Below are 12,639 nucleotides of genomic sequence, written 5' to 3' on the forward strand. Positions count from 1 at the left end.
GTTTATGGGGATAAATCTCTTTAGCAGTGAGCAAAGGAGATAGGAGATTTGATCTACGTGTCTAAAATTGCGCTGGAATTTCAGAGCCTAGACAGGCACAGCTGCGTGACTGTTCATCCCGAAAATGCCCCTTTCCCTATGAAAGCCACTGTTTTCCTTCCCTGGGGAAGACTATCAATAATAAGGGGTGGAGCAGTCGCACTGTGGCTCAGGATCTGTGTCTGCGCCTGTGGCTGGAAGGTTGCTGGTTCAAATCCCATGACTGGCAGAGGAATCCTACTTTTACATTGTGCCCCTGAGCAAGGCCCTTAACCCCAGCTGCTCCAGGGGTGCTGTATAAATGGCTGGCCCTGCTCTCTGACCCCCAGCTTCTCTCACTCTGTGTGTGTCTCATGGAGAGCAAGCTGGGGTATGTGAAAAGACTAATTCCTAATACAAGAAATTGTATATGGCTAACAAAGTGATCTTATCTCATAACACATCATAGAAATGCAATATGTAACTCAGGCACGAAAGCCCCCAGCGTCGCAGAATGTTAAATGTAGCGATTCTTAGAAGAAGACCCAATAAAAGTAACAGTTTTATTGCAGTTACTGTATTACAGCTGCAGACACTGTATTACAGCGAGCACTGGTGAAGCTTGCTGTCCGGTTGGCTAAGGTCACTTGTTATACGGAAGGGAGTTTCTAAGGCAGCCAGCATGTTCAGCTAAAAAGTAAGATAATTTTTAGAAAAATGTAAATTTTGATTAAAATAATTATTTTGACAATAAAGGAAAAACATATACACGGCGTTTTGTTGACATATATAATGTGTGTAAATTGGAAAAAATACGCTTCAAGGATCCCTATATTATAGACTGACAATACTGGGCGGGGAGTAGAAGGATGTTCTATTCGTTAGGGGGAGGACGTGAGTGTTAGGTAATTGCAGACAAAATAAAATATAACAGGATGGCCTATTTTTTATTGTCGTGGATTATAACAGTTACTAATAAATCGTTTTCTCTGGTCTTCATGCCCTTCGCTTTCCGTTTTCCGTTTTGCACAGCACAAACATGGTCCGATCCCACCCCTGCCGTGGCTTCAGGGTAGTATGCTCGGCCAGGATATACGGGGAGCACGTGTGCGGCAAGATGGAGGGTGATAGTGTGCAGTTTAGCAGTTCTAGTGTAACAAGTAGTGTTATAATTCCACTCTCCGTTTTTGCCATGGGTGAGACAATGGGAGATCCCGTTAAAAGGTTTATTTGTTCATTTCCTGACTGTAGCGCCTCCTTTAATAAAGCCTGGAAGCTGGAGGTGCACCAGTATAAGCACACCGGGGAGGTAAGTCGGTCCACTGTCGTGTTTCATTCCGTATTACGGTTCCGTCTTCAGGTCAGGCTTTCATTTTTTTTTTTTTTAGCCAAAATGAGATGGACGCGTTTCTGATGCATTTCAGGGTTTTTATAGCCGCGGATATTCACTCCACTTGGCTTTGATACGCCTGCTGTTTCTTTCTGCACTCCGCACAGCTGGGCTCTTACGCAGCGTGTGATCAAGTCTGTCTCTGTCAGACGGCTCTCAAATCTCCTCTCTACAGAGGCCGTTCGTGTGCGATTATGAGGGCTGTGGTAAGACGTTCACCCGCAGTTTTCACCTGACCAGGCACCAGATAACCCACAGCGGGGAGAAGCCTTTCCGGTGAGTCGGGTGGGCGGAGCCGCTCCGCGAACTCATCACACGAGATAGCGGTGAAATTGTCATTTTTGTGGACGAAGCAAATCCTAATGGATGTTATGGCATTCCTCATCTTCTCCAGTGAATGCTGGTGTTCTGACTTATTGTGGCTGTGTAGCACTTAACGTGGAACTGTTGAAATCGAGAGAAGGGACACTGGCCTTACCGATACTGCCCCTCTCATCTCTCGCAGGTGTCCAGTTGAGGGGTGTGATGAAGTCTTCCCCATAAACTGTAGCTTGAAGAGGCACGTGGCTCGCATACACGAACACCAGGGCAAGCCATATATTGTGAGTGATGCTGTTTACTGTGCTTTGAGTTGTCAATAACCTCTTTTTTTTTTGTCTTTTTGTATTTGCATTGTCAGCTCTCCAGTGAGGTACCTGTGGCATTTTTTTTTGTAAATGTTTGGATGGTATTTACATATTAACTAGTTCTGAGTTAGATTCTCATGTTCTGTGTCTGACAAATGAACTGAACTTGGTTAGAGTTACTGTTATACTTCTGAAGCCTACACACAGACCCTCCCTTTATTGTATTGTAGTCATTGATGTACACCCAGTCTGACACCTGAACTGGTCTCTTTGCAGTGCAAGTACGAGGGTTGTGGGAAATCATTCAAGAAAAACAACCAGCTGAAGTCCCACGAGTATGAACACACCAATATTTTGCCTTTTAAGTAAGTAAGACCAAAAGGGAGTTAAACAAATGGATACAGACTGTATTAAAAAGATCAAACTGGACTCTGGTGTTGGAGCCTTTCCCCAGAGATGAGCAGATCATTTCAACAGGCTGTAGTCCTGCTGATTTTAAGTTGGATTTCCACACCTAGGATACACAATGTAGTAGTCAACAAAAGCCTTGCATATATGTGAAAATACTTACTGTGATCAACTTCTTGAAAAGCCACCCACAGCTCTGCTATATCATAACTAGCAGCTTTTCCAATCTGGCACAACTGATGTCTTTTTTTTTTTTTTTTGAACCCCTGGAGTGATTTGGGCTCAGGGCCTGGTGTCTTCTAGTTCTCCCACTCAAGCTGTTACGTAGTTCTAATGATCTGGCTCTAAAACTCTAGGCAGGTTACAAGGCTACTCGCAGGGAGCTGCAAAGCTATTGAATATTTGCAGTGAAGCATGGCATGAGGTATTTAAGAGAACTGGCTTCTTCACCTTGGAAGAGCAAGTGGAAGCCCCTTTACCTCCCCTGCTGTACAGTGCAGAAACATGTCCAATTCAGATTGACTTCCCAGTCAATGCGCTTCAGTGCAAGAATCTCGCCGTTCTGCTGTTCCACTGACAGCTTGGTTTTAGACCCTGGTATGGGAAGTCCAGTCTGAGCTGGCCCAGTTTCTCCACCATGATGGACCGAGTTCCCCTGCTCGGAAGTGAAGCACTGTGTGTGACGAGGACGTTGCAGCTGGGTGACCTGTGCTCTTCCTGTATGTAGGTGTAGCTTCGAGGGCTGCGACAAACGCTTTCTCATCCCCAGCAAGCTGAAGCGACACGAGAAAGTCCATCGAGGTGAGCTCGGCTCCGACTGGGGTGTCGGATGGTAATTGGCAGGGGTCAGCCAGGGCAGTACTGGTGCTCCTGGATACTAATTCTTACTGAATGATCTTTTTTTTTTCTTTGGAGCAGGTTACCCTTGCAAAGAAGACGACTGCTCATTTGTGGGCAAGAACTGGACGGAGTACTTGAAGCACAAGAACGCCTTGCATCAAGGTAAAAGTGGAAGGTGAAACCTTAGATTGGACCGAATAGCCTGGCCCATAACCTGTTGTATAATAATTATAATGAGCAGTTCAGGTGGGGAGCTGCGTCAGCATGCATAGGCTGCAAAGGAACAAGAAGTAGGTTTATTCCCTGCTGAAAAGAGAAGAAAGGGAAAACGTTTCAGCTCACACCTGGAGAAGGCTCCATGGCCGAAATGTTGTTTTGTTTCTTCTCTTTTCATTATGAAATAAACCTATTACTTGTTCCATAATTATAAAAAGCTTACAGTTACAAAGTGCTTTTCTGGACACTCTGGTAAAACCTCTTTACAGACAATGGGGAGTCCCCTGCACCACCTCGGTTTCATGTCTCCTCCATGCCTTTTTACAGTACAGTGTCTCTGTCACTGTACTGGGGTATTAGGGCCCACCTAGCCTGCAGGGTGAGCACCCCCTAATGGTTCACTAAGCCTCTTTTAGCAGCAACCTTAGCTTTCCTAGGAGGTCTCCCATCCAGGTACAGACCAGGCTCACACCTGCTAGGCTTCTGTGAGTTGCAGGGTGATCATACAACTGCAGCCAGCAGCTGACCACCGTACAATATGCTTGTTGCTTGACTGTGACAAAAAGTCCATGGTCTGCACCAAGCATAGAGGTGTCTAAGCCTCGTCCCAGGCAGTTGCTGCACCTGGCTCCACTTCCCAGAACCCCCGGGGCAGTGCTGGCAGGGCACAGGTGGCGGGAGCCGGCTGACTGCCTCTGCTGGTCTCTCAGAGTTGCTGCAGTGTGACCAGTGCAGCCGGACCTTCAAGAGAAACAGACTCCTGCAGGAGCACCAGAGGATCCACCAGGAGGGCCGGCCCATCCTGCACTGCCCCCGGGAGGGCTGCCAGCGCACCTACACGACCCCCTTCAACCTGCAGAGCCACATCCTGTCCTTCCACGAGGAGCAGCGGCCCTTCGCCTGCCCTCACCCGGGCTGTGGCAAGGCCTTCGCCATGCGGGTAAGGCCAGCACCAGCTCCCTGCCCCCAGCGGCACGTCTGATCCTCTGCCCCCCCCCCACAGGCAGTCGGTTTCCATTGTGGTTCAAACACAAAAGGCCAGTCGCTGCCGTTACTGGATCTCTACACCCTGGGTCAGCCCAGTTCAATCGCCTGTCTCGTGTGACTTCCAAATACCAATTGCACAGGTTGTTGTAATGATCGGAATCATTCGAGTGTGCTCTTTTTCTTCTCCCTCCTCCCCCAGCAAAGTCTGCAGCGACATGGTGTTGTGCACGATCCGGAAAAGAAGAAGCTAAAGGTATTATTATTATTATTATTATTATTAATTTTTTATTTTTTTACAAAACCTTCCGATTTCCAGAAACCTGTATGGAGGTCACCTGTCTGTACGTCTTTTACGTCGGCAGGAAATTTGAATAAATGCTGCTGATAAAATCTTGTATTGACTGAGAAGGAAACATGGACACCAAAGAGACTCCAGGTTGACGTTACTACAGTTTTGCATTTCCACAATCCTTGATGCCGCTGTGTATCTTCTTCTGTCACAAGATCCCGCGGCCGAAGCGAAGCATGGCCTCGAGACTCAGCGGGTTCCAGCCCTGCAAGGATGAGAAGAAGCTCGCCCAGCTCCTCCAAGCTGCCTCCCTGGAGTCGGAGGAGCAGAGTACTTAACGGCCCCTCCTGTCGGGAGACATCTTGCCATATGGAGTGAAGTCTTGGATCTCCATGTTACCAAATCACCAGTGTTAATTCTGTTTTCCCCAACCTTAAGCTTTTTTTTTAGTTGCATTATTGCACACAATTTAAATTTATGTATATATATATATCACTTTAATTTTTTTTTAAAGTAAACATCACGATTGCAGAACCTTGTCTTGTGGGTCGTTTGTGAGGGTCTCTGGCGCTTGATCCTGCTCCTTGAGCAGCAGCTGCTGTTTCTCCTGCGCCTTGAGCTTGCTGAGCTCGGCCCGGGACAGAGCCCTTAAGATGCCCATGGCTGCCTTCCCGTCCTTGATGGCTTTGGGTTTGGAGATGAAGATGGCAACGCCCGCCAGATGCTGGGCGACCTGCTCCAGCACGCCTTCCTGTTTCCAGAGTGCAGCAGGAGAGAAGGAAGAATCGCACATTTAACTTCGCCCATTGACCACTCAAGGCAGATGTTCGAACTGGGTGAAAGCAACCATCATGTAAATATCCTTCCTACAAGGAGTGGCAAATACAATAGACTTGTTATATTTTAATGCTGCTCCCTATTAGTGATCCTTTTCAGATTGCTAGACCCTTATGTCTCCACTTCTCCCCTTCTTGTCTGCTAGGCTCTAGCCTGGCCAGTGGTCTCTACTCACTTGCAGCAGACTGAGCTTGACTGATCTTGTGTAACTAAAACCAGTTGGGAGAAATGTCATCCTTTCAGTTTAGTTAATATTCTAAGTACATCATCCTTTGAAGGAAGAGAAGGTGGACCTTCGTGCAGGGTTGGTGTCTAATGTGGGTTAACCGGCTTAGTTAATGGGTAGCAGATGGAGGCCTGACCCCCCCCCCCCCATTCAGGGAGGACTGAAGCAAGGTGGAGATGGGGTAGAGAGGGGGGTGCTCGAGACAAATGTGAAGGAAGGTGTTTCAGTTCATTATTTACAGCAAGTTTCATATTGTACAGCTGCGTGAAACTTCTTGTTAGCCCTCCCCAGCCTCATTTAATAACTCCCATCTCACTGCGGCTGGCTTGAGATGCAGAGGGTGTTGTTAAACGGGGACCGCTCACCCCAGCAGCACGTAGCGCGCTCGACACTCACCAGCTCGGCGATCTCTGCTGCTGGCGAACCTTTTCTGACCGTCACCTTCACATGGAGCTTCTTCTCCACCCAGCTCTGGATCTGCTTCACCTTGGTGTCCAGGTCGTGCCGGGCGATGTCTGAGGACAGAGTCAGCTCCTTCACCTGCGTGGGGGCTGCAGGATGGGACACTGAACGCTTAAAACTTGCTTAATCCTCAATTCCCAACAACAGATCCAGCCCCCTTTTTGCATAAGCTTGCCGATACTAAGGAGCAGGTCAGTGCACAAGGCCAACTCACTGTTGAAGAGTAAAACCACTGTGCAGGTGCACTGATCCAGGGGCTGTGCTCTGCAGAACCTGAAGCTACGCAAGACCTCCGCACACACCTACCGGGCTGGGCTTTCTGCCTCTCGCGGAGCTTGAGCTGCTCCTCGTGGATCTGCTTCCCAGTCATAAGCCTGTAAACAGGGGGGTCCTCGTTCTCCCGCAGGGGCACCAGTTTCAGTTCGCGCTGGTCCATAATGCGAATGACGTCGGCACGGTGCAGGGGGCCCAGGTCCTCCCCGAGCTCGCTGATCACCCGCACCACGCGGTGGTGGATCTTCCTGCCCACGCTGCCTACCGTTTTCCGCGCGCGGGGGTCCTGCTTCTTCTTCGCCGTCCTGCCCTCCTCCTCCTCCTCGCTGCTGGCTGTGGTCAGCGGCCGGGCCGCCCGGCTCCACGCGGGGCCAGGAAGGACGCCCCTGGGCTGGGCGGCCAGCCTCCAGAGAGAGCCCACAGGGGACTGCTGCCACGCGGGGCTGGAGAATCCCAGGCAACAGGAGCCCTGCCTCCCAGCCTGAAGCACCACTCTCCTCAAACACGCCGCCGCCATTCTGACAAGAAGAACCAGAAAGGTTACAAAACGACCTTGCTTATCTGAGTGTTTAACAGGCTCTTGATCCCCAAACCTCCACCAGGTTCTTCTTACAACAGTTTCAGCGAGCCTGCTCCCACAGTAATTGCAGCACATCCGCAATTAACAATCCAAAATCCTTACAGTAGCTAAGAGTACTGCATCTCAAGTCAGGGGCATGGAATGGCTGGAGTGGGGTGCTGCCAAGAAACACGAACTTAATCCCACGCTCAAAAGCAGAAAGACTGAAAACACAAAACGTCTCGCTAATGGACGTTCTTCGGTTGTGTATGTTAGGCAATACGAAAGCTACAGCACGGCATATATGTTTAATTTGCAATGGTTTAATCTTAGATAAATACTTGCAAATGGCCTTAAAGTTGCAGAGGTGCCAAAGGACTGAGTCTGTATCTCTGAGGCACTGACATTGATTACTGTAAAACAAACGTCAACGGGGATGAAATCGTACTGTACGTCCTTAGCCCGATGCAAAAAAGTGATTTACCTTAAATGCACCCGCTTCGATCCAAAGGGAGGAATACAGGGGAGTAGTGTGCTGAAAAGAGACGCTTTTAATTAGCGATGATACCTGGGACAGGGGGAATCAAACAAATAACAAGCGTCGTCTGCTCAAGCTGAGCCCCCAGACCTTTGCAGAGAATGTTTGGAAGCGGAGAAGGTCCTACCTTTGTGCAGCGCCGATGTGTCGCACAATGATGACGTAGGCGTCGCGTCTGGGTGTAGTCCTGTAGTTCTCCTTAGGCATGTTTAACTACAGACCGTCGCCTCAGCACAAAACCGTTTAACGCGAGAGATTTATGCTGAAGTACATATGTATTGTGTTTATTTGTTTGCAGTTTTCTTATACTATATTACCATGTAATGGAAGGATAATTGTAAGCTCACAACATTGCTCCACATTTTCCATTTTTCTACTATTTGCGATTTATAGTGTAAATACATTTTATGAGCACCCCGGTTATTATCCACGCTGCATAATTTTATGATAACTGTTGTATCTCTTTGTTAAATTACAATATTATTACTAAACTATTACCAACCATTATCTTAATCCTTACTCCAAACTCTAAAACTTTAAAAAGAGAAAATGTCTGAAATCCCGGCTGGTTCAGATAGCAAAGGCTCAGATTTCATCTGAAGAATCTTAAAAATATAACTTTTTTTTCTTAACAACACGCGTAGAGGTTAAGATTCTGCGTAGGAAGGGGAGGAACCATGAAATGTAGCAGTTAAAGCACAGGGATATGTTCATCTAATGGTATTCAAATAAAGATCAAACATAAAAATGCAGAAATACCCAAAATCAGAAAACAGGACATTAAATAAGCCAATACTGGAAAATGAAATAGCAACTTGCGTGCTCTAAACTATTAAATTACATTTTCCGACAACAGCAAACTCTTGCGAACATTTGCGAAAGTTATTTGCCTGTGGTCAAGCGAAGCTAGGAACATCAGTGCTCATCTGAAAATAATGAAGGCTGACACACTTTGGAGCAGCACAATACTTCTGATAGGCTGCTTTTATTTCGGGCAATACGGAAGAGTTAATAAATATTCCTTAAGGAACCCTGTGGCTCTTTATGTGGCTGTGAAGAATAGACTGCTATTATTTCCCTTAAAGGACAGATATTTTAAAGAAAAAAAAACGTGTTTTTCATCCCCACTGTTAATTATCTGCTTTGCTGCGTGTATAAATAATTCAGATTCTGTACTACGATGAGTGAACCGTTTTTAGAACTGAAATAATCTTTTTTTCCTATTCAAAGGCCGTCTTTTATCTTTAGGATAATTTGCAGGGTCTTACAAAAACGAAAAAGGCAATTATTGACACACAAAGGGCTGTTTTCTAAAGTATTCAAGGACCACTCAGGGGAGGGGAGATTAAACGAAGAGGCGGGGATATTTTGGGGGGCATTAGCGAATTAAAATCAAATTAATGTTGATTAAAGAGTACATAGATGTTTTATATGGCTGTTATTGTATGGGTTTTTTTTTTCTTTTCATATTTGTTGATTGTTTTGCTCCCCACAAAGACATGAAAACGCGTCTTTTTTTTTTAAGACAGGACTAAGGGCGCAGCATGGCCCCAGCCGGGCAGAGTGAAAGATCCCTTTAGAAACAGTAAATCTAGAGATTTTACAGTCAGATGAACAGCAATAGATTAATTTGTTTAACGTCCCTCCGCACAAAAGCAATCTAATCTTCACTTTCGTGAATGGCGGTCAACCCCGGTGTGGGATCGCGGCAGCGCAGCCTATCGCAGCGCGCCACGCCGTCACCTGCCCAGCACAGGTGCTGACCTCCTGCGTGCCCGAGGTCTGATGGGATTGTGCAGCACCCGCCAGCCATTATGTGCCACCGAGAAGCCCTTTCTCGTCAGCGACCCCTTTCAATATTGCAACTACAGGAAGTTCAAACACGGCAAGAAGAGGGGTCACTGCGCGGGGTCACGGTGGGTCAGAGTTTAGCTTAAATCGTCGGCTATGAGAAGGGGTGGAAAAATAGAGGGAAGAAACGAAGGAAAATGAAAAGACTGGCAATAAGGGACTTTATTTCTAAGAAACTGAATAGCGCAGGCTGGCAGTTAAACTCCGTCCCTTCACTGTGCCTTTGCGAAGTTAAAGAGCGCACAGCAACTGAAAGGGTGCAGAAGAATGAGTGGCGTGCCTTCCATACTGCTTGTGAATAGGAGCTGTGTCAGAACACAGGCTGTGACTAGGAGTCGGGCTGAGAGCAGCCGCCTCGGCTGTAAACATGCTGTGTGTGTGCTCAAAAGAACGAGCCCCGAAAGTGTTTGTGTGGTTCGTCTTCTTGTGGTGTGAGAGACGAGCCCTGATGTGTCCTGACAATCTTAAGGATGTTCCACAATTCGGGGAACAGGCTGTGGACGGTTCTACTGTTCACAAAAGAGTAGTAGTGGGCGCTGGGCTTTCAGCCAGTGGACGTCCTGTAGTCACCCGCTCAGATAGACAGTAGGGTGACTTAAGTCGGCCTCTGAGCTCATCTGTCTGGTAAATAAATTTTCGATATCATCTCTTCCTCCTATGTGCAGTACAGCAATAGCACAAGCCCTGCAGATCGCTTCACTGTCTGCCAGCAATGCGCTGTTGCTGAGGAGTGCAGGACCTGCTCTTCTGACACAACACAGCAACACTAGAGGACGTTGTCGCTTGGCAGAAGAGCTCCGCATGGTCCACGGTGTCCTGCCGCTAGCAAAACAACGAAAATCAAGCAGTGATTTCCGAGGTGCAGTCAAAATAATTCCGTCATGAATTATTTTGGCTCGATGAGAAGAAGTAGTCTCTCTGAGGACATTAAAAATAAAGTAAAAAAAAAACAGCTGGATTTTCATGTGTCGCATCACCCTACTCACTGAGGTACACCTGCAGATAACGCATATAATTTCTTATTGATTGCACTTTCTATTTAAATACCTATGGCTCCCACACTGCTCATATCAAACTGTTTACTCACATTAAGTGTATTACTTATGTTTCTATTCAACACAAGCAATTTCAAATGCTTTTAATAATGTCTAATTATTCATCTCTATTATAATCCTCTAAAAAAAGTAAGAGCCAATAGAACAATTTTTACATTTTTCTTGTAAAAAAACACAGTGCAGCAGTATGAGTCTTTTGGGTTGAAATATCTGGTTGCACTCAAAGGGTTGGGATGTTTCTGCTGATGCAGGCCAAATCAGATTTGATAGGGAGAAAGCCTGGCTTTTCTTTTCTGAGAGCCAGCTTCCTCTGATGATGTTTTTCAGGGATGTCTGGGGGTCCGGAGCCCCTCAGAATTCCCTTTTGTTTTTGCAAATCAACCATTTCTGTTCAGTGAGCGAGTGGTCTCCAGTGGCAGCCGCAGCCTGTAGCAGAGCAGTTAGTAACTCCCATTAGAGGAGAAGAGAAAGGAAAGAAAACGTCCTTCGTTTGTTACCAGCAGGTGGGTCCGTGTGCATGCTTGACTGAGCTAGAAGACAGACAGGTTCTCAGAATGAGCATTCACACTGGAGGCCAGAGCTGCCTCGCTCCCAATTAGTGCTGCGCATGGAGGCTTGTGTCCTGCACAACCACACTGCCCCCAACAAAAACCCCAGCTTAACCCATGAGAGGGCTTCCCTCTGGGCTCGAAAAGAAATGATTTTGTTTTCTTGTGATGTGAGGAACAAACTGGCCTGATGTGGCCTGCTGTTCTCTGGGTGTTCCACACCACTGGAAATAGGCTGCACTGTTGCAGGACAGTTTGGGTCACGGAACTGGCATTAACCCGAAACATTAGCCTTGTCCCGGGGAAAGGCAGGGTGCTGTGCCCTAGGGGGGCTGGTTTCTAAATGAGATGCATGGATTGCACTTTGCAAGGGTGACACCCGGCCTCTCGCAGTGCAGAACAGCTGAGTGGAAAGAAACGCTGCCATGACTGTGTGCTGCTTGGCTGAGCTGAAGTCCCCTGGCATTTATGAAGTACACTTTTAACAAGGCAAGTCCCTCTACCAGGGACTAAGGCAGATTCATATCATAGTAAATTATGGTGTAAACCTGTCACCAGATTTACAAAGAGTCTATTTTAAAAGAGGTCAAAGAGAGACATCATTGAACATTAGATACCATTTTTATGCAGCACCTGTAACAGACGGGCAACACATTCCGTGGCTCAGGATCTGCCCCTGTGGCTGGAAGGTTGCCGGTTCGTATCCCGCAGCCGGCAGAGGAATCCTACTCCGTTGAGACCCCTGAGCAAGGCCCTTCACCCCAACTGCCCCAGGGGCGCTGCATAAATGGCTGACCCTGCGCTCTGACCCCCAGCTTCTCTCCCTGTCTGTGTGTCTCATGGAGAGTAAGCTGGGGTTTGCGAAAAGACAAATCCCAAATGCAAGAAATTGTATAGGGCTAATAAAGTGATGTTATCTTATCTAATGATCTAGGAAGTACGTTTTTCTCCTTATTCATGGTAATGCTGAGATTCCTTTAGCTTATTCCTTTAGCTATCGGTCATGCAAGAATAACTCGGAAATGAATCCAGAAAAAAAGACTCTAGAACTCCTTCAGGGGGCACTTCACTGAGCGAAAGACGAGAAAATAAGGACTCCATATTTTGCCACAGTACAGGATGTAACCCCCTCAGTTGAATGTGTCCACTGCCCAGCCGGACAGGCTGACAAACGGCTATTCCAGCCCTCCTGCGTGAGGGACTCAGAACCCACCCTCTCACCCCTCCCCAGCTCCTTGCAGAGAGGCCTGTTCAGCGCTCTCCGGCGTAGCTGTGCGACATGAATTTGGGCCTTCTCGAGGAGACCCCCAAAAGTGGCATGTCAGTGCTGCCCCAGGACAAGTCTTAGGTTACACAGCGCTGGACAGAAGACTTGCCTTGAAAAACAAAAAGGGGGCAACTCAGCCCCTCTGAGTCAGAAGAAAAGGGCCCGATGGTCGGCTGTGGCAGGTGGAGGAGAATCCAAACGGAGAGGGAAACAGACACATATATACAGAGAATAAACAGCATAAATAGT

At 47.3% G+C, this 12,639-nt stretch overlaps 2 protein-coding genes and 1 long non-coding RNA gene across 5 annotated transcripts; 2 read left to right on the forward strand and 1 right to left on the reverse strand.

Annotated features, from left to right (window-relative positions):
* The first annotated feature begins 1,097 nt into the window (after positions 1-1,097).
* gtf3ab (general transcription factor IIIA, b) lies at positions 1,098-5,308 on the forward strand. Its single transcript, XM_088638806.1, has 9 exons — positions 1,098-1,327; positions 1,584-1,684; positions 1,914-2,010; positions 2,311-2,399; positions 3,170-3,243; positions 3,361-3,444; positions 4,209-4,438; positions 4,685-4,738; positions 4,990-5,308. The coding sequence occupies exons 1-9, from the start codon at positions 1,136-1,138 to the stop codon at positions 5,110-5,112; spliced, it is 1,044 nt and encodes a 347-aa protein (XP_088494932.1). The 5' UTR covers positions 1,098-1,135; the 3' UTR covers positions 5,113-5,308.
* mtif3 (mitochondrial translational initiation factor 3) lies at positions 5,249-7,891 on the reverse strand. Of its 3 annotated transcripts, XM_088638809.1 has the most exons (5): positions 7,797-7,891; positions 7,616-7,666; positions 6,606-7,090; positions 6,234-6,388; positions 5,249-5,525 (listed from the first exon to the last, which is right to left on the reverse strand). In XM_088638809.1, the coding sequence occupies exons 1-5, from the start codon at positions 7,874-7,876 to the stop codon at positions 5,295-5,297; spliced, it is 1,002 nt and encodes a 333-aa protein (XP_088494935.1). In that variant the 5' UTR covers positions 7,877-7,891; the 3' UTR covers positions 5,249-5,294. The 3 variants fall into 3 exon arrangements, with proteins under 3 accessions (XP_088494935.1, XP_088494933.1, XP_088494934.1); XM_088638807.1 differs by lacking the exon at positions 7,616-7,666; XM_088638808.1 differs by lacking the exon at positions 7,616-7,666 and having other exon boundaries at positions 7,700-7,810.
* Positions 7,892-9,448: 1,557 nt separating this feature from the next.
* LOC148657986 (uncharacterized) lies at positions 9,449-10,472 on the forward strand. Its single transcript, XR_015940540.1, has 2 exons — positions 9,449-9,585; positions 10,186-10,472. It is a non-coding gene; the product is annotated as an uncharacterized LOC148657986 (long non-coding RNA).
* The last annotated feature ends 2,167 nt before the right edge of the window (positions 10,473-12,639 follow it).

This window comes from Lepisosteus platostomus, chromosome 7, assembly GCF_059453375.1.
Source record: "Lepisosteus platostomus isolate fLepPlt1 chromosome 7, fLepPlt1.hap1, whole genome shotgun sequence".
In the NCBI taxonomy this organism is placed as follows: Eukaryota; Metazoa; Chordata; class Actinopteri; order Semionotiformes; family Lepisosteidae; genus Lepisosteus; species Lepisosteus platostomus.